General features: G+C 39.7%; 1 protein-coding gene across 1 annotated transcript in view; it reads left to right on the top strand.

Annotated features, from left to right (window-relative positions):
* The window catches only part of SHC4 (SHC adaptor protein 4), a 124,480-nt gene that overhangs the window by 44,627 nt on the left and 57,435 nt on the right, over positions 1–22,418 (top strand). Inside the window, exon 3 of the mRNA XM_061157101.1 lies at positions 2,906–2,976. Within this exon, the coding sequence (XP_061013084.1) occupies positions 2,906–2,976 (71 nt within the window). The remainder of the gene's footprint in view (positions 1–2,905; positions 2,977–22,418) is intronic.

Genomic DNA, 22,418 nt, shown 5'->3' with positions numbered 1-22,418 from the left:
CCGGGGTGGATGGGGAATGTGCTCATTGTCACGATCATCTCGGACTGTGACTCACGTTTCCCGCAGCGAGGCCGGCAGAAGGTGTGCCATTGCTGACAGACAAGTATGTGAAGCAAAACAGAGGTTTCAGTGAAGGGGAGGGTTTTGGAAACAACTCCTGGGGCTGCCTTAGAAGGAAGGGACTGAGGTGGTTATCGCCATGAAGTGGGATTAAAAACAAAACCTTACATTTATATGCAACTATGGATAAAATAGATAACTAGTGAGAACCTACTGTATAGCACAGGGGACTTCATTCAGTGCTCTGTGGTGAGCTAAATGGGAAGGAAATCCAAAAAAGAGGGGGTAGATGTGTATGTATAGCTGGCTCACTTTACTGCACAGAAGAAGCTACTACAACTTTGTAGAGCAACTAAACTCCAGTTAAAAATGAAGCACAAAGCTTGGAAGCTTCCCTCTCTCCCTGTCCTCCTCTCCTGCTCTCCACTAAAAACCTCTTCCCTTGTTAACCCGAATCCCACGGTCGGTGACTCACGTCACTGGGCTGAGAACTGCCCCGTTTGACACCCTCCCTCCCTGAGCTGTTGAGCCTCAGAGCATCTCGGCCCCAGCTTACATCCTTGCCTCTTTTCCCCCTCCCATCAGCTTTATCGCTCAGGGTTTTCCCCACCCCTGGAACACCTGGGGAGTCAGGCCCTTTCTCCCCTCCTTCCTCTCAAGTCTCTTTCTGTGACCTCATTCTACTATACTCCTTCCTCATTCTCCAGGATGGAGAGAACAGTCAGAAATTCACCTCCCTCTGCGCATTTTAAACTACTGTTGGAGCTGAAGTGTAGAAGCCTCTTTCACTCTTTCATCCAGTATTTATTGGGTACCTTCTGTCCCAGGCACTGCCCTGGGTGTTGGGAATGCCATGGTGATCATGGTCCTTGCTCTTATGATTTTACAGTCAAGGGAATGAAGACAGGTAATAAGCAAGTTAACAAGTAAACTTGATTATTAGTCAGTGGCATGATGACAAATGGGGGGCTGTGATGAAGGGTGCTAGGGAGGGTCTCTGAGGCAATGACATTTGAATTAAAACCTGAAGGATAAAAAGGAGTCAGTCTTACAGAGCAGTGGGGAGGATCTAGGCAGAGCTAGCAATGGAACAGCTCGTGCAAAGGCCCTGTGTTTGGAAAGAGGTGGCTGTATTTGAGGAACAGAAGGAAGGCCAGGGTGGCAGAGAAGTGCACAGGAGCAGGGTCACAGAGCCAGAAAACACAGGGCTTAGGTGTCAGTGCTCGAGCTCCCACGAAGAGTGTGAGGAACAGGAATCTGGCTGAGAATGGCCGGGCAATTGTCTTGACCAGACAACTCTCCCCTACACGAGACTCTAGACAACACTTGGTATACTGACCTACTCTTGGGATGTGAAATGTACAAATTTGCTGAGCAATGCTCCAAGAGTGTCTGGGGAGGCACCCCCAGCTCCCGCCATCTTTCCACAAGCAGGAGGCTGGAAGGCTTCCAGGGGAAAACTAAACAGGAAGCAGATCATTTCCATGGAGCCGACAGATCACTTTCAATCAGACCACTTGGCTCTCATTGCATTTCCGAGCTCATTCTCAGAGAAACACTCTCCCTCATCAACTGAGGCTCTGCTAAGAGGATTACTCCCACTGCCTCACCAGGCAGAGCTACACGGGTGACTACTAAGCCTGCCTCCCGAGGCTCAATGCCTCTCCATGATTCCAGAATCCAGTTTTTAACTCTCAACTTGCTGTTTCCTGGATACCCCACCAGCGTCGTTCAGTGAACAGGTCCCAGATCACCTCATCTTCCCCTCTCCTGGCTTTCTTGTTTCTGTTAATGGAATCACTGTTCCCCATGCTACCCTGGCTGGAAACGTCTGAGTCATCCTTGACTCATCCCTCTTATTCTCTAGATCAAATCAACTGCTGGATCGTGTAGTATCTATTTCCGAGATGTCACTTGAATATGTCCCCTCCTTCCCACCATCCTCCTCGGGGTGAGCTTTTGTTACTTCTCAACAGGAGCATCCTCACTTACTCCCTTGCTATTAACCCACCTTCATACTGCTGCTGACATTAGGCTCCTCAAACACAGAGTAATCCCGCCGCTCTTTCCACCAGCCTAACACGGCTCCCGCTTTTGCCACATTAAATATAACTAACTGTCTTTTAGCTTTATGAGCCTGAGTGCCTTTTCCAATACTCCAGGTTCAAGCTAGATTTACTCCTTCCTGCTGTAGGACTTGACTTTTTCTTTCCTTGAATCCTCTGAACAAATGAGGTTACAAAAAGTAGGATCTTCTTATGTTACTAAGCTTTGGGTTTATCTGCATTTATATGCCTATTTTATTTCCCTAGAATACTTGATATTTCTGTATTATTTGTCTCACATCTAGTTTTGCTTCCTCTAATTTTTGAGCATACATGTGTAAAATGCGCTGCTCTTAGAACACCTTAGGAAATAATTAAATAATTAAACTCTCACAACAGTTGTATCCCTATGTTTCTAATGGCAAAACTGAGATGCAGAGAAGTTGAGTAACTTGCTGAAGTTCCATAACTAATAACTGGCAGAGCCAGGATTCCAGTTCACACAGGCTGGCCCCAGAGCCCAAGCTCTCATATCCCTGAGCTCACATTTGTCAGGGATGACAGCCGTTTTCCTGAAACCATGTTAATAGTTTGGATTTAGCTGATGTTTCATAACTGAATTGAAGCTTAAGGTATGTGTCCACTAATGGTCAGAAATATCAATGGTAGGCTGAATGTGCAAATGTAATTTGGTATCAGGAACTGATACTGGTGTTTCCCAGGGAATCACCTCTGAAGCTGAGAACTATTTTTGTGCCATTTTTCCTACTTGTTCTTTTTTTTTTTCCCTCTTATTCCAGTACATGGGCTGTATTGAAGTGCTGCAATCAATGAGGTCACTGGATTTTGGAATGAGAACCCAAGTTACAAGGTAAGAGAACAAAAATCTGACAAGCTTGGAGGACTATAGTCTAAAGTCACAAGAGTTTCTCCCTGCAGGAGTTTCATGCAAGGCTTCAAAGGTTTTTATTTGTAAGGCTGGAAGGTAGAACAAAGCCCAGTGACCTTGTGAGTGGTTCTGACTCATCATGTGAAGGATTTCTCAATTGTGCAGCAGAGCATCTGCATTTCATATGAGAACTGATAAGATGATGCGGTCAGAGAAATAGCTGCTTTCCCAGATACTAGAAGTATTTAAAATAATATCTAGAAATAGGACATTACAGGATCTCAGACCTGTTGAAGAAGTCTCTGAAAGTAACAGGAAAAAACTTTTCAAATCAGTAAGCCCAAGCTCGTCCCATTTATGGCATCCCTGACACAAGAAGCTGTCTATTCCTTGTCTGGGTCTCTCTCCTCCATGTACAGTGAGCTGGATGGAAGAGTTGAACCCATGGAGCCTTACCCAGAGTGGCCCCAGGAAGCTTAGGGAAAGAACCAGTGTCATTATTACACAGAGTGCAAGCCAGAAGCAGAAGCAGAAACACAAGGTGTGGTTCTTTAAGGCCACATTTAAAGCATGCGTGGAAAGGGGGTAACTGAATGCTGAGACTGGTAACTGGGAAAACCATGAGGTGAGGGGCATGAAGTGAGAAGACTGGATTGATATGAATCAATATGATTCAGAATGAAGACTGGGGCATCTGTGGCGTGTGGTGCCAATGTGCAGTCCTCAGTGACTGTCTGCTTCCATGGTTGCTGGTCACCATTTCCATTATGAAGAGAGGATAACTTTTCTAGATGCTCATCCCATGGAATTCGAGGTCTGGAAAAATAGTCCTCTTAACCAAAAGGTTTGGGGAAAGGAATCATATGCTGTTTAGGAGAGTCACAGTATTAAAGACCCTGAGAAGTCCTGTGCTGTAGTTTAAAAAGTGTTAACTTCATTAAGATTCTCTAAATTTATTTGGCTCCATAGTTCTTTTTTTATTTAACATAAATAAACACTCCATGTATCTTTGGGGTTCCATGAAATGTACTTTAAGAAAGGCCATTGTGGACTTTCTTGTTTACAATGCATTCAAATCTATCTTTTCAAACTTCTCACTGATCTTTGGTACTCCCTCAGGAATTAAACAGATGAAGTCTGATTCTTCCCCACTCATCCACTCTGTATTCTTGGTGCCTATTTCAGTTCTTGGCACCTGGAAGAGGCTCAATGGATATTTATGGAATAAATGCATGGCTCCCCCTGACTACTTTCCAGGATTTGGAAATGGCTATATTTTCCCTTTTCTTTTACGGTATCAGACCCTTCAAATATCCTTTAAGTAAGGATATCCTTTAAGTAAGAGGTTTCTGGATTACTTCCTACCGTTTTAACCCTAATTTGGGCACATTTCGGGTTTTATTTCATTCTGATGATGCTTAATCTGGAGAAGGCCCTTCCTCCAATCCTGAGGAAGTTACAGATGGGAGGAAGAGGGTCACTACCCCCAGAAGCTTGGTCTAGGGGCACAGTACGAAGGAATGCCACTGTCCATACCTGAGGATGACTGTTTTTCTGTTCTTTCCCTCATACATTCATTCATTGACTTATTCTCCTTCACTGAAATATTTATGGAGTGTTCATTAAGTGCCTAAAACTTTTCAAGAATTAAGGACACAGGCATCTCTGATCTTTTAGAACTTACATCATAGCTGGGGAAACAAACTATGGCAAGGAAGCAAATAAATATACAATATACTTTCAGGAAGTAATTAGTGCCATTACTATAATAATGAAGCAGGGTAAGAGGATAGAGATGTATGGGGTGGGCTTTTAATTTCTTTTTCTAGTTATAAATATACTGTATATTTATTTAGAACACTTAGAACATACAGATAAATATGAAAAAGAAAGTCACTCATAATCTCACCTGGAAATAATGTCTACTAGCATTTTCTGCTTTGGAATACCCTTCTGATGTCTTCTTTCTTACATGGGCTTACAATGATTTTTGCAGACAATCTGAAGAATATTTGCTACTATTTCTGCCATGTTGACTGTTTTTCCTGTTTATAAATATTCACAAGCATTTTTAAATTGTGGCAGAATATGTATAAAATAAAATTTACCATCTTAACAAGTTTTAAGTACACAGTTCAATGGTATTAAGTAAGTTCATGTTGTTGTGCAACTGTCACCATCCTTCTCTAGAAGTTTTTCATCTTCTCAAATTGAAACTTTGTACATTAGATAATAATCCTTCATTCTCTCCTCCCCCAGCCCTGGCAACCACAGTTCTACTTTCTATCTCTATGAATACGACTGCTATGGGTACCTCAGATAGATATAGATAGAGTTATACACCAGTTTGTGACTGGTGTATTTCACTTAGCTTAATGTCTTCAAGGTTTAGAACTAGGTCAAACAATATAAATATTTTGAAGGCTTTAGATACCTATTGCTAGGTTGTTCTGCAGAAGAAATGTAATAGTTGGTATCCTTCCTCCCTGTCACATATCTGTTTTTTTGTTACTATCTTTTATTTTTATTGTATTTAAATTTTTTAAATTTTATATTGGAGTATAGTTGACTAACAATGTTGTATTAGTTTCAAGTGTACAGCCAAGTGATTTAGTTACACATATATCTATTCTTTTTCAGATCTTTTTCCCATATAGTTTATTATAGAGAACTGAGGCGAGTTCTCTGTTGATTATTTTATATATACCAGTGTGTGTACGTTAATCCCAACCTCCTAATTTCTATCTTTATAAATATTTATGAATTTGTAAGTCTATATTTTCCTATTGTTTAATAAATGGCAAAAGACTATTTTTTCTCTGCCATGAAGATGCAGTTTATGAATAATATATAGATCCAAGGGAAGGTGGCTGGCATAGTATCTGGATATTATTTCTTGTAGATGTGTCAATAATTCCTTGTAGATTCTGACATTGTAGATTGTGTTTTAGGCAGATTTGTGGAAGCTTGAAAGTGGCTCACTTTCCATAAAACCTTTAGTTTCCACCTTACTTTACAAATATTTACTCTTTCCTTCTCTCAATTTTTTCTTTATCTCCTCTCCTTTCTTCTTTCTACTTACATATATTTTCACATTCAGCCACTGTTTAAGTTGCTTTATTATCAATTGTCTTGGATGCTACTAATGCATAACTGTTGACTCAGGTTCAAATTGTTTAAAATTTCAATGTCACATAGTCACTGATTTTCATTTAGCTCATAATCCTACTTAATCTAAGAAAAAAAAGTTCAGTGGGCCAGGTAGAATTCTAAAAGGAAGAACTTCCTTTTGTGTGACCACAGCTGTGTCTGTGTGCTTCGTTGCTCAGTCATGTCCAACTCTTTGTGACCCCATGGACTGCAGTCCACCAGGCTCCTCTGTCCATGGGATTTTCCAGGCAAGAATACTGGAGTGGGTTGCCATTCTCCTCCAGGGTGTCTTCCCCACCCAAGGATAGAACCCTGGTCTCCTGCATTGCAGGCGGATTCTTTCCTGTCTGAGCCATGCCCACAGCTATCTCCCGACGTTTACCATCAAGCAGAAGATTAATCAGGTGTGGATGCTGAAAAACTGGTGTAGCTCATTGCTGCTCTGGATACAAACAGACGTATTCAGCCTGATGTCCTATCCATGTCAATTCATCTTCCCATCTCTATACTAGCTGGTACACTGTTCCAGTTAATAGAGAGACAGCAGTATGAAGTTCTGGACAGTAAAGGAGGATCCATGGTTAACAAACAACAGTTGGGTCAGCAGTGGAAACAGAAGAGAAAAATGGAGTCAATTCTTATCTTTAAGAGGGATCTTTCTACCAATTGTTTGGGGGTTGAATTCACAGGACCTCTGGAACATAGAAAATACTCACAGAAGAGAAAAAGAGAAAGAAAGACAAGGAGGCCATGTACTGTGTTGGCAGTTCCGGATTATACTCTTTTCAAAGCTCTTAGCAGACTTCTCTGACTTCTGATTTAGTCGCTGGGGAGCCCTTCCAATGGCTTTTACTATTGTTCCTCCACAAATTCTCACCCAGACATTTAACCACTTGACTGATTCAGGACCAGATCTTAATTTTTAGTAATCTAGTGTTTATGCAAAAGGGCAAAGGAGGAGGTTTTTCCTAATAGAAAAGAGAAAGAAGATGATTAGGAAAACAAAGACTCAACAGTGATAGTTTGTCTTCAAGATGTCTGGAAAACAATGTCAAAAGGAAATAAGAGAAGGGGAAAATGAAAACCTTACTAAGGATGACATAGTCATTCCTCTCTTTAATAAAAATGTTCTCATCATAATTTTTATTTTGGGGTGAGGGATTCAAAAATATTAGTAGGATTGTCTCATTTAATCTCCAATAAAAACTCTCATTCTAGGAATTTCCCTGGTGGTCCAGTGGCTAGGACTCTACGCTTTGACTGAAGAGGGCTTGGGTTCAATCCCTGGTCTGGGAACTAAGATCCCACCTGTCGCATGGCATAGCTTGCTGCCCCCTCCACCAAAAAAGAAAAAAAAAACACAAAAAACCTTTCATTCTACTAATGAGGAAATGAAATTTAGATTAAGTAAGTTGCCCAAAGTCATACAATGAATAGGCATAAAGGTGGAACTTTAGGCTAGCACTATAAGAATCAAGAAACTTTGCTCTTTGCTGCTATTTAATATATCATGATAGTTACATAGTATTTTCCCCTTTAATTTACTTAATGTAGAGAAATTCATTAATGTGGAACAATCATTGAATTCCTGCTATAAACTCTTCTTAATTTTCATACCATCATAGGTAGTAGTTACGTACACATTGTTAATATTTTATTTCAAATTTTTGCATCCTTATAATAAGTGAGTTTTCTTTTTGAACTATACTCATGAAGTTTTGGTTTCAGGAATAGGTTAGACTAATAAGAATGATTTTGGAATGTTTCCATATTTTCTGTGCACTGCAGCACTTTAAACAATATTGGAATTATCCACTACTTAAAAAGTCTTTGGTACTAGCCCAAACAACTCTCTGGACCTGTTAGAGTTTTACCTCCATTGTCAAATCTTCTTTTTTTTTTTTTATTAGTCTTTTCAAATTTTTTTTCTTTGGTAAAATAATTTGGATAACTTTACCTTAAAAGTTGGGTATTTTATTTAGATTTTTCAAATTTATCACAAAGTGTTGGCCACAGTATTTGTATCTAATTTTTAAATAGCCTCTATATGTGTGATTATCCTTTCTTCTACATTTCTAATCTGTATGTGATCTTTTAAAATCAGATTTGCCAGAGGTTTGCTTATACTATTGCTCTTTTGAAATAACCAGGTTTGGCTTTATTATTCAAATCTACTTGATTTTTTGTTTTCTAATTCATTTATTTCCCTTCTATCTTTAGTATATCTTTCCTCCTTTTTGTTTTAAGTCTATTTTATGCCGTTCTTTCTTTAATTTCTTAAGATTATTCTTTCATAATTTCTTTATTTTTATTTTTTATCCAGTTTTACCAAGATATAATTGACATATAACAGTGTGTAAGTTTAAGATGTACAACAAAATGATTTTATTTATATATATCATGAAATAATTATCAATAAATTTAGTGAACACCATCATCTCATAGAAATACAAGGTTGGTTAAAGAAACAGAAAAACATCTTTTTCCTTGCCATGAGAACTCTTAGGATTTACTCTCTTAACAACTTCCGTATATAATGTATGACAGTGTTATTTATCATATTGTACATTACTTCCCAAGTACTTATTTATCAACTGAAAGGTTGATACCTTTCAAAGGTTTATGCTTTTTGACTGCCTTCATCCAATTCTCCTTTCCTCCACTTCTGGCCTTTGGTAATGACAAGTCTGATTTTTTTAAATGAGTTTTTGTTTGTTTTGGCAGTATAATTGACCTACAACATTATGTTAATTCCTGGTGTATGCCAGGATAACATAGTGTTGTATAACATAGTGATTTGGTATTTCTATACATTTCAAAATGATCACCATGATAAGTCTAATGACTATTTATCGTGATTTTTTAAACAAAGATAAACAAAACAAACAAAACAAAAACCCCTAATTTGATCTGAAGCGCACAGACACACAAAAAATTATCTCACAAAAACCTAAAGCCCACTCCCTCCCTTGTATAAGCATTCACATCATGCAAAGAAGAAAAAAAATCTTCCCTCCCCCACCCTCTAAGGATGCCTTCTTCTTTGTGTCTAGTTGAGAACCTGCCTCTGATATGGAAGAAGGAATAAATTATACGTCAGGGTAAACCCAATAAGTGAAGCTGGCGGAACAGGGCTTGGTTTTCAACCCTGAAGATCAGAACTTCGTAGGGAACATGGAGGGACTATTTAGTTCATCCCCACGGGACGTAATTTATCCCAAGGGCAGGGCACACTGCTGGTGGGAGGGCCCTCCAGATCACTGTCTTACTGCACTGTCCTCCTGTATTTATTGCTTTATATATGTAAATCATACTTGGCAATAAATTCAGCCAGGCTAAGTGCAAAGCACCCAGCACAGGATCTGTCCATGCCAGGCTCCAGGAGAGCTGGGAAACAGTGGTTCGTGGTGGGTTTTTGCCTCATTCCTGTGATGGCCATCCCTGGGGGAAGGAAAAGGAGCTGTTAGAGGAAGGGTGCTGAGTGCTTCCTTTTGGGGTCCTGTCTCTGATTCATTTTCTCTAGCTGATCATAAGGGGTTTATTTATCTGCCACATTCCATTCCATGGGGTAGAAGACCCAGAGTAGTATTTTTTGGAACTACTGTCAACAGTAAGCAGGCTATAATGAGTGATTGGTACTAAGTAAGGCAGCAAGGAAGTAGAGATCATAATTCAGAGGATGTTGTAATTGGACTAATTTCCTGTTTCTAATGTTATTGCTCCTGAGCACTGATTCTGCAAATTTAATTCACTGTCTTAAAATTTTGATTCTTTGGCTTCAGCAGGACATTAAAGGCACTTCTTCAGAGATAAATGCATACTTGTGTGTGTGTGTGTGTGTGTGTGTGTGTGAGCAACCATTACATGCAAAGCAGAGCCAAAATGCAGCTGAAATGAACATTTACTTGTGCGTGAGGTTTGTAAGAAATGTGAATGTCAGGGGGAGAGTATTCTGTAGAGGTCAAATATCTGAATGTTGGGTGGCTAAACTGAGATATCTGCTTGTTTAAAGACAGGATGGGATTTATTTAATTTTCCTGAGGAATGTATGAATGAGATTGATTATAGCCATGCATGGATAAGCGTGTGTATGTCTGTGTAAAATTTGGAGTTATTTCCAGCATCTGGTGTGTGGGTTTGTGTTGACTTGTGAGGAGACCATGCAGTGAGGAGTGGGACTGCAGCCCACATGGCACTCAAAGTAAAGACTCCAGAGCGGGGATAAAGGGTTTATTAATGTGCCAGACCAGGGCACACCCCCCAGTGAAGACATTTACCGAGAGCAGTGGCAAGGAGAAAAACATCAAGAGTGTTAAAGTTTTAGTTCATAGTGGTCATGCTAAGAATTAAAAACAAGCACTTACCGGAACAGGATGTACATGGTTGGATAAAGCAAGTTTCATTGTTCATTGGTCAGAAAGGAATGTGAAGACCTCAGCAAGGGTCTGGGTTCCCAGGGTCAAGATTTATGACCTTTATCAGCTGGTGAGACCAGTTACAATGATACATGACAGTCAAATCCTCCTTGGCAGGCACTGATGTAAGTGGAAGTACTTCCTGTCACACAGGTGTAGACATCAGGAAACCCTCGTGGAGGTTTCGTGTGGTGTGTGTGTGAATGTGTGGACGATGACAACTTCTGCTAGTTTCAAGCTGTGCTGACCCCGCTTCCTCACAGCCTCTTTAGGACTGAGGTCTCGCTTCTCAGATATCTGAGATGAAATAGCCAGTTACATCCCTTTCAGAAATCTTCAAAGATACAGTAATTTTTAAAAATGTTTGCAAGCAATTGAGAAGGCTTCTGATAGGATGACAGAGTCAATACACAGAGAGAGGGTGTGAAAGTCAAGGGCTCCTTTTGTTCACAGTCATTAGCACAATGTCACATGCAGGTGCAGTTTGAGCACACGTAGGACCAAGAAATACAGTTACTAAGGCAACTCACAGAATGGAGTGGAAAAATATTTTTTAAATCAGATCTCTGATAAGGAATTAATATTCAGAATATATAAAGAACTCCTACAATTCAACAGCAGGAAACCAAACAGCCCTATGAAAAACTGGGCAAAGGACTTGAATAGACATTTCTCTAAAGAAGACACACGAATAGACAATAAGCACGAGAAGATGCTTAACACCACTAATCATTAGGGAAATGTAATAAAAACCACCATGAAATAGTACTTCACACTCATTAGAATGGTCGTTATTTAGAAGAAAACCCCAAAACAACAACAAAAAAAACCCAGAAATTAAGTGTTGACAAGGTTGCTAGAGGTTGAAACTCTTGTGCATTGCTGGTGGTGATGTAAAATGATGCAGCTGCTGTGGAAAACAATATGGCAGTTCCTAAAAAATTAAAAATAAAATTATCTTATGATCGAACAATTCCACTTCTGTGTATATATTTAAAAGAATTGAAAGCATGTACTCAGATGTTTGTACACCTATGCTCATAGCGGCATTATTCACGAACTCATAAGATGAAAGCAACCCAAGTATCTGTTGATGGATGAATGGATAAACAAAACATGATATATAACATGGTATATACATACAATGGAATATTAGCCTTTAAAAAGAAGGAAATCCTACAGGTTTTGATGACCTGGATGCAACTGGAGGGCATTATGCTAAGTGAAATAAGTCAGAGAAAGATAAATACTGCATGATATCACTTATGTGTGGAAACTTTTTATATAAAGTCCAACTCATAGCAACAGAGAGTAGAATGGTGGTTACCAAAGGATGGGGCATCGTGGGGCTGGGAAATGTAGAGCTATTGGTTAAGGAGAATAAGCTTTTGTTTTAAGATGATTAAGGCCTTTATGATCTAATGTATAGCATAGTGACTATAGCATACTAATGCAGTGACTAATACTGCATTGTATAATACAATTTAAATTTTCTAACAGAGTAGATGTTAAGCATTCTCACCAAAAAAAAGAGGTAAATATGTGAGCTGATGGATGTGCTCATTAACTTGATTGTGGGAATTCTTTCACAATATACACAGCTATCAAACTATCACATTGTATACTTTAAATGTATTATGATTTTATTTTTCAACTATATCTCAATGAAGCTGCAAAAAAGTAAATTTTTACACATGCTACAGCATGAATAAACCTTGTGTTAGTCCATTCAGGCTTCTGTAACAAAATACTACAGATAGGGTAGCTTATCAACAACAGATGTTTATTTCTAACAGCTCTGGAGATTGGATGTCTGAGATCAAGGTGCCAACATGGTGGGGTGAGGCCCTTTTTCTGGATGGCAGAATGATCATATCCTTCCTTGCAGAAGGGCTTAGGGAGTTCTGTATAAGAGCATTATCCTCCATCATGAGGGCCCCACCTTCATGACCTAATTGATTCCCAAAGGCCCCAATTACTAGTAGTATCACCTTTGGGTGTTAGGATTTCAACATAGACATTTTGGGGAGATAGAAACATTCAGCCTACTGCCAAGCTTGAGGATATTGTTCTAAGGAAAAGACACAAAAAGACAAATCCAAAGACAAAGACAAAAAAGTAGTCTGATTTCCCTTGTATGAAGTGCCTAGAGTGGTCAGATCTAGAGACAGAAAGGAGATTGGTAGTTGCCAGGGGTTAGAGGGGAAGGGGATTTAGTGCTTCATGGGTACAGAGTTTTAGTTTGGAAAGGTGAAAAAGTTCTAGAGACGAGTGGTGCTGATGATGGCATGACAATGTGAATGTACTTAATGCCACTTAAAAATTATTAAAATGGTAAATTTTATGTATGTGTACTGTATGTGTGTTTTACAACAATTTTTAAAAAGTGTTGGTTACTAGATGAGTTATATTTTTGAAGTATTCTAGGTTGTCTAAGTTTATTTTGCTGAAAGTGTGCAAAGCCAGTAAGAGAAGGACGGCTGAAGTGTCAAGGCCTGTCTCTAGCAGGTCCGGCAGCTGAGATACTGCGGGGAAGAGTGCATGTAGTCTATTATAATTTCTTGGAGCCCAACCAGAAACTATGCCGGCCAAGAGGGCTGCTGCAGGACACGAGGTGAAAGTAGTTAACAGTAGCTGATATTTGTTTCACTTGCACAGAGCTTTTACGTCCTTGCTCTCTTATGAAGCACGTGGCCACCCTGAGAGGAAGGTACTGTAATTCCCCATTTTGAGCAGGGGATGCTGAGGCTCAGAGAAGTTTTTGTGACCATCTCCAGACCACACAGCTATTTCCCTGAGCTCAAACCCAGGAACTCTTACACCAAAGCCTGTCCCTATAGAACTTAATGTTTCCTAGTGACATTGCTTTAGTTTGAAGCTAAGAAACTGCTCTTATAACTGTGGATAGACTAAGATGATGGGGGACAGTGCAGGCAGTAAATGCAGGCCTGACTCATCTTTTAAAAATCACTTCTAAGTGAGGAAACAACTCAGCTATGACCATCTCCACTGCTGATGTCAGGCCTCTGGGACATCTGATTTCTAACATGCTTTTTCACTATATTTCTCTGATTATAAAAACTAAGACTGGCTTATTGTGGGAATTGAGAAATAGGGTAAAATTAAAGAAAAAATAAACAAATCGCTGGAGGTAACTAGTAGTAGCAGTTTGGTGTAAGATTTTTCCAGTCATTTGTTTGAAAGCTAAGGCGAGATTAGATAGCATGTATTAATTTGTAACATGCTTTTATCATCTAATGTACACATTTTCTAGGTCATTATGTATGAATAGTACTTGCTTTGACCTGAGCTTTAAGGTGTAAGAAATAATTTTAAGTACATCTCCTTGCCATGGGTATATTTATTAAGAGTCTTTGGCTTTAAGTAGCAGAAAGTAACTCTGCCTAGGTAAGCCAAAAGGGGAATTTCCTGAAAGGATATTGAGGCAGCTCATGGAATCTGAGACGTGAACAATCAAACAGGTAAGAAAGATAGAGTCGGGACTGCTGAGCCATCAGCAGCAGGGCTGCAGGGATTCCCCACCTCTGGTTTTCTCAGTTCCAAATGTCAAATTCTCAGGTAGGATGGTGGCTGGGGCCCAATGCTGGGCCAGTCAGCCTTGGCCAGGACAGAGTCGCATTGTGGCAGTATGATAGTTCCGTAACACGCCAGTATTGTGCTTGTGTATGTGCTAAGTTGTTTCAGTCGTGTCCAACTCTGTGCGACCCTGTGGACTGCAGCCTGCCTGGCTTCTCTGTCCATGGAATTCTCCAAGCAAGAATACGGAGTGGATTGCCATGCCCTTCTCCAGCTCTCGTATATTGGGAAGGGCAATTACTGGGAGGAGGAAAAAGTAGCTTGTAAAATGGCAGTAGTAAATGTAGTAAAAAATAGATTCCTACCTCAAAGGGAAAAGAAGACAATAGATCAATTTCTTTGAATACCTTAAGAAAAAAAGATTGGGCATGTTTAAATCATCCCCCAAATACTCCACTAAAATTTAAGGTTTTCAGAATTGTTAATCAAAATGTTTTTATTAATTTTTGAACATAATTCAATTGACCTGTATGTTGATGCAGTGTTTGGGTATTTCAAGAAACATTGAGGCTACATGTGTAGGTATTGTGTATTTTATGTAGTTTTTATGGGATGCAGGGCATTATTCTAGTGTTTTAGGTATTTGCAGAGGTTTATAAAATGGTCATTAGTTTTGTTAATTCTCTTTACACTATCTATCCTTTGTCAGGAATGAAACTTCCAATTATAATGTTTTTTCCATGGAAAATATCCATTTTATGAAATTGTTTCTAAAAATATGTTGCAGCTGAAATCAGAACCTGCTAATTTATCCATATGAATCTACAGAAGCTTACAGATGTGCATATATTATCATATGAACACATATGCACTCTTCCACTAACAGGCAGTATACACATTTTCACTGATGTAAGTGAGACTAGTTAGCTGTCTGTCCATATCTAAGTATGGATTTTAGTGGATGGCCTCAAGTGTTTGAGGAGAAACAGATTAATTTAGAGCTTAAAATGCATGAATGTAAAAAAAAAAAATGCATGAATGTTAAAGTGTATGCATTTGGGGGCAACCTCAGTATTTTTAGCTTCAATTGCTGAATGAAATAACTTTCCGGTGATTTTTTTTTTCCTCAAGCCTTCTTTACTGTGAAGAGCCAGTTGAGAATGTATTCTGGTATCTCCCTTTTTGGCCCTTTTTGGTTTCCTGTAAAAGTCAGTACTGAATGTTTGTAATACCCCAAGCATATTCCAGTATATTCTGTGTAATTGTCACCAGGACCAAGAAACTGGGTTTCTAATTTTGATTTTGATGGATACAGTGGTCATTTCCTGGTCTGAATAATTTAACAATGCAAGTAGAATAGGCCTTTGTACCATTGCTCCTGGAAACACCAGTGCTGTGGTTGCATAGGAGCCTCCTGAGAAAGCTTAGCGTGGGCCTCAGAGTGTGTCTGGCTAAGAAGGGATTGGGTCCCTATCCTTTTCCAGTGGGGCAGTCAATCACAAGGGCTCCATCATCCATCGTCTTTGGGCCTTGAGATTCTCCCTGAAAGCCTAGTGTATGGAATTTGGCCTGGATTCAAGATACCATATATCCAGAAAAATCAAAGATACAGTTGCTTTTAGGAAGTGAGCTAGATGGAAAGCACTAAAAGTTCATTAAAAAGTAATCTCAGCCTGACTTTTCTTTGATAAAAAGAAGGCTTTGTGGTCAAAGGAAATGCTAGACACTTGGCAGTCTTTCCACCTGCCAATCAGACTTGTTCCATTTCTTATCAGGATTCTCCTTAGGAAAACTGTGAAATGCCTAATGGAACAAATGCAGGTTCTGACCCATTTACTTAAATATGGGTTGGAACTTATGAGAGCTGCACCTCCTCTAGGAAAATGTGCATTTGCATGCATGTTTGAACAAAAAAGGATATTTCACTATTAGCTGTGACAATGCAGATTTTTAAAAAGGAAAGATATCTTCTAGTTAAGTGTTTGTGCCAAAGTAAAGGGGCATAATTCTGGCAGCAACTCATTAGCAGGACTTATGGATCTAGAAACAAATGCTGAGATGGAGTTAAATGCAAATTTAACTGGGAGAATTCATAAGATCAACACATAGGGGAGTGAGGATTTCAGGTCTGGACGTGGTGGCAGACCTGAATAGTGATGCTATCAGTGATAGCATCTCAACAAATAGTGATGCTATCTCAACAGAGCCCTCAGCATATCTCCTGGATGCAGAGACCAGGCCTTTGAACACCGTACTGATTTGTCATGTCATGTCATGTCATTTGTCATGCCTCTTGGGAGGGACATGTTTATGGGCAAGGTAGCTAAAGGAGAAGACAAGTTCTGGGTAAGGAACTCGGCTGTGAGACATGAGCAGTGAACATTCCCACAACCAAGGTAATGAGTACTTCTGTTCTGAAGGGGGATCTGGGTTGTACAAGGAGACAAGGATCATACTTTGTTTCAGAGCCATAGAGCTGTCTAAACATTTACATACTGAACATTCAGAATGTCCAAGGCAGCCCACTAGGTGCCATGGAGGCATCTAAAGAAAATCAAATAGGCATTCTGCCTTTATAGAAACTTGGACTATCTGTTGCTGTATGTATAACAGACATAATTGGGCCTCTTCTACAACATGTTTTCTGTATAATTCCAGTTATAACCAGAGAGTATGCTGTTGGGTACTAGACATTGTCAAAAGCAGTTTAGACCCAGTTCTCAAAGCAGATAGACATTTTAAGGATAAAGCAAGAATTATGGACACCATTTTTTGAGGCATTGTTCAAAGCACTATCATTATTCCCACTTTATAAATTTAAGAAACTGAGACTTAGAAAGCTTTAAAAATGTGTTCAATGTCACAGAGATTATAAGAGACTGTTAAATTTTGAATTCTGGCTGTTGATTGCAGAGCTCACTCAACCAGCCTTTTTTTTTTAAATTATCATAGAAGAGTTGTAGATAAATTAGAATCCTCCACTCCCCCCCCCCGCCCCCGTTAACATTTATAATAATTTTGCACTTTTGTTTATTTATGTATCTCCCCCAAGCACTTTGTTCTGTGTCATGTACAAGATATCATGTCACTTAATGAAACTTAGTTGATATTAAAAGAAGGATTTCGGTTCCCCTCTCCTTTCAGTTGAATGCTGGTAAGAGAGACAAAGAATGGAAGGTGGTAATTAACAGTATGTAAAAGCAGTTCCATAATCTTTATGTTTATATAGTAGAAAACTCATCTCATAAAACCCAGCTACCTGTACCAACCTACTGAGCAAGACCGAGGCTAAGTACGTATAAACAATCTGTCTGTGACGATTAAAAGATTGTGTTTTAATAGGTTTTCTGCCACATACAAGCTAATAGCTGATTGTGATTCCATGGCCTCTTCCATTCATTTCTGGTTAGCTCCAGAAGAAGGCTCAGCAAACCACCTGCTACCTGATTTTGATTTTGCCATATTTTGAGCCAAGAATGGTTTTTGACTTTTTAGAAATGATTGGGGTAGGGGATCAAAAGAAGAATATTTTGTGACTTGTGGAAGTTATATGGAATTCACATTTGTGTCCGTTTAAGTGTTTTTGGCACTCAAGCATGCCCATTCACTTACGTGTTGTCTGTAGCTGCTTTTTCAGCAGCAACTGCAGGGCTGTGTTGTTGTGGCAGTCTATATGTCTCACAAAGCCTAGCAGTTTTTACTCTCTGGCCCTGGACAAAAAAAGGCATGCTGATTACTGCTATGAAGAGATTCTCAACCTAACTCAGCTCTATTGGAAACACTTGAGGGAGCTTTTAAAACTCCCAATCCTCAAGTCCACCCTCACCCACTAAATCAGACTGTCTGGAGATGAGACCCAGTCATCAGGATTTGTTAAAGCTCCCCTGTGTTTCCCCAGTGTGCAGCCAAGGCTGCGAACCACTGCCTAGAACATGAATACATTTCGAGGGGCAGATGGACTAGACCTCTCAACATCCAGGCTGCCAGATAGGGGAGAGAATGCGGGTCACTTATCACCACCCATGTGTGCAGGGGATCATGGGAACAAAGATATTCAGGGTCTTCAGATACCCTCTGATGAAAGCCTTTCCCGTGAGAAGAGTAGAGATACAGAGGACAGAGGGGAGAGGAGGAGATTATACTAAATATCTATCCTAGCACATTGACTCACTAAATTGGATACAAATTTCCCCCCAAATGGAACATAATTAAATGCGTAGCCTTCCCCACCATAGCTGCCTGGAGCAAGTGACTTAATTCCTTACTGTCCACTAACACAGCCGTCTGGGTGAAGCTGCAGAGCACCGAACCAGTCACCCTGCTCAGTGAGTTCAAGTAGAAGTTCTAGTCTACTGTGTGGTCCTTGAACTGATCTGCTTTAGAATCACCCGGGAGGCTGTTAACCTGCAGACCTGTGAAATCAAAATCCCAAGAACAGTCCCAGAAATCTGCATTTTTAACCAGCAAGACAGTTAATTCTTAAGAACTTGGAAGTTTGATCACCACTTACCTAAATGGTTATCTCAGTGAATTCTTAGCTGATATGCAGGCCAAAGTTGTCCCACCAGTGGACCCAACTGGCTAGGCCAGTTACTGATTCCTTCTAGAGGCACACACACACATTTTTGAAAAATGGACTTGCCAGATAAAATCTATAGTATATATACCAAACAGCCCATAAAACACTGAGAGTTATTTTTTTAAACAGTGCTGGGAGTTGTACACTCATGTTATCCATTACGGTCTTGCTCAACATTATAGATACCTCTATGGCAAACTGTTTCAAGTATCTTAAATGGCACCAAATTTTTCTTTTATGAAGATAAGCCTGTTTTTGGAAGTAGATAAGCATCATTTGGAATGAAATACGATGAGTAAAGTGGGTGATTATGTTGAATCTGTTTTGTTTTTTTTAAATTCATTAAAAAAAATTCTTAGGTGACCACGCTATATGATCAGTGTACTCTTTAACTTCAAAAAACATGCCTTAATAATAATTTAGACTATTTTGTCTAAAACAGGATGGTTTTAGTTTATTCCAAAGTAAAGGAGGACAGTCTTTTGGATTTACCAATTCCAGTGTGTGTTGTGTGAAATCAGCCCCATATCTCATTTTGTATTTGAAAGTGTATAAACCACATTGCATTTTGAAACATGTGCTTCTTTTACGAGAAATCATTGTGGGGATAGAAGAAGATCAGCACTTCATTTCTGTTTACTGGGGGGAGACTTGCAGGGGAGGTGCCACCATGGAGACGGGATGGTCTTTCAACTTCATTAAAGTACAATTCATGGGTTAACCTTTGCATCAGAGCCAAAGGGCAGAATCACAGAATAGACAGAACAACCTGTGTTCTGTGGTGGCTTGGGCTGGGTAGAATTGCAAATGTACTTTATAATCAGATTTTGAATAGAATTCAGGTTGAACAGAATGGTGAGATAAGTCCTAAAAGGGGCAGTCCTAAAAGGTTTGCTTTGACCATCCTGGGACCCAAAGTGCCTGCTTCCAAAATGAAAGGATATATTTTATGGGCAGCATCAACCGTCCCAGAGTGCGTGGGCAATGCCCTTGATAATAACACAAAGGGAGTTTGAAGTTTTCCATTTTCTGCTGGTCTAGGGCCATTGACTGCACTCATTGTGTGCTTATCACCATGGAGTCAGGCTCATGTTCTAAAGTGTCCTGTCTGAGACTTGCATATATTCTTGGAGGTCTTTAATTTCACCAAGCTGAACAAAATTGAACGCATAGATCACTGAGCTTTGATGTTCTGAAGGTAAAGATTTCAAAAAAGCAGGTACTAGTTTCCCTAGAACAATTGGAACAACATAAAACTAACCTGATGTGGAGTCTGAGTTACAGTCCTCACATTCATCAATAGGAAGGTGGTTTGAGACATTCAGGTGACAACTTGTCCCTTCACATTATTAACTGATTCATTTAAAGATTCATGTTGGAAATGAAAAGTAAGGGAAAATCCCTTGTGACTTTGTTCTACTTACACATTTTTGAATTCCTTTTTTGGAAAGGCTTTTTCGGGGAATAAAAGTTATTCTCATTTCCATTGGTTTGGACAAAAAGGAACTCTGTGTGTGTGTGTGTGTGTGTGTGTGTGTGTGTGTTGGGAGATGGGGAGAGTTGCCTTTAACTACTTTCCTGGGCCGTTTGCCTGGTTTCATGTGACACATTTTCTGGTTTTCCTATTTACTGAAGAACTGCCTTTTGACATTCACTAGAAACAATCTGTCCCACAGGCTCCCACCCTCCCTTAAACGCTCCACTTTGTCTTGGATTAGGATATTGGCTTCCAAATTAAAAAAACAAAAACAAAAACAAAAATACACAATGATTGGGCAACATTGCTTTCAGAGGAGCTTAACTGTTTAAGGGTTAAAGACATGGAAAAATTATAACCTAAGTACTGTAGTGGCCAGGGGTTGATGAAGAAAGGTAGCTTTGTTTGGGTGATGTTTGGGCTCTGTTAAAACAGACAAAATATCTTTTTTCGGTCTTATGGCGTAGGCAGGATTTTATATGCTTAAAAGCAAATCTTCAACTGCATTCTCATTCTCTTACATCAGCCTGCTTCTCCCCTTCCCTCTCATGTGGCAAAACAATAAACAAAGTGACCACTGTTGGTTCTCTGGGTCTCTCTCTCTCTCTTTCTAGTACAGGCTCCCAGGATGGAAATCTTTAGCCATTTAAACTCTGAAAAGTCCTGCTCCTCTAAGAGAGGACGTTTGCTGAATGTTTGCTTGCTGGAGAGTGTCCCATGGTTGTCAGCTTCCAAGGGGTTATGCAGAAATGCAGGCTGCTTAGGCAGCTGGGGTGGTGGCACCCTCATCCTGGGAGGAATCCCTGCCTCGGGATCTCTGTTTTCTTTTTCCTCAGCATGTGTAAAGTCAGCGCTTTAGATTGCAGGGAGTGGCAAGAACGCCAGAAAAGCATTGAAAGTACTATTTGTTCTGGAAAATGTTACAGTTAATCTCTTGGTCCCAGTCTAAGGGGAAGAAAAGATCTTTGAGAAGAAAGGCAACGAAAAGCAAGCACATATGTGCCTTCTCTGACTGGGGTTTCAGATTTGTTAATACTGATGTAAGCAAAGAAAACAGTTTGAGTGGTTTAAAGCAGTGGTTTTTAACCTGTGTTCTGTGGGTTCCCAAGAGGCCCACAGATGGTTTTCCAGTGGTGATACTGAGGGGCGAGAGTTGGGGAGTTGGACCCTCTAAAATTGAATAGAAATATTTGCGCAAATAGGCCTTTGTTGGAGAGAGATCTCTTAATCCTCTTTAGTCTAAAGTAAAAAAAAAAATTAATTATTTTTGGCAGTTCTTTTTTTCTATTATGATAAAATCACATAACATAAAACTTATCATCGTGATTACCATTTTAAAGTGTATTGTTCAGTGGTATTAAGTACATTCACACTGATGTACAGCTATCATCACCATCCATTCCCCTAATTCTTTTCATCTTGTAAATCTAAAGCTCTGTCTCTATTAAACAATAACTCCCCGTTCTCCCCCAGCCCCTGGCAATCACCATTCTCCTTTCCATGATTTTGACTACTGCAAGTAAGTGAAATCATGCAGTATCTGCCTATTTGTGACTATCTTATTTAACTTCTCATAATACCCTCAACATTCATCATGTTGTAGCATGTGTCAGAATTTCCTTTCTTTGTAAGCCTGAATAATATTCCATTGTATGTATGTACCACATTTTGCTTATCCATTCATCTGTCGATGGATACTTGGGTTGTTTCCATGGTTTAGCTATTGTGAATAATGCTATGAATGTGGGTGTACAGTATAACTATTTTTTTAAAAGCAAGTTCATAAGCACAAGTTTCCCCTTTTTTCTTTTGAGTTGTATATTAAGAGATTTTCAGAATCTGTGAAATGTCTGGTGTCTCAGCTGACTTTAAAGTTCTGAGTGAGTGTGCTTTGCACACACGTGTGTTCTTCCCCCGAGGGCCAGGCTCTGGATGCTGTTATTATCCCTAAGGAGATAATAAGCCAGTGTATAGAAAACAAAGGGCTGGGACATCAAGGGACTGGGACATCCTCATGAGCCTTCTCCAGAGCTGACTGCCATCACTTTGCCTCATTCCCTTGGCGGGTTACCATAGCCATACTGCATAAAGGAACCCCTTTCTATGTTGGGGAGCGAGCAGAGGAAGGGCCAATATATTTCTCCTCCTAGTCCCCAAAGCCTAGAACTCCCCCCTTTTCATGAACCTGGCAATATGGTGCCTCCAACGGTGAGTCTGCGTTTCTAAGTCAGACTTGGATTTGAATTCTGTCTCTCCCACTATCTGC

This window comes from Dama dama, chromosome 12, assembly GCF_033118175.1.
Source record: "Dama dama isolate Ldn47 chromosome 12, ASM3311817v1, whole genome shotgun sequence".
Taxonomy (NCBI): Eukaryota; Metazoa; Chordata; class Mammalia; order Artiodactyla; family Cervidae; genus Dama; species Dama dama.
This window is presented reverse-complemented; position numbering and strand designations above follow the sequence as displayed.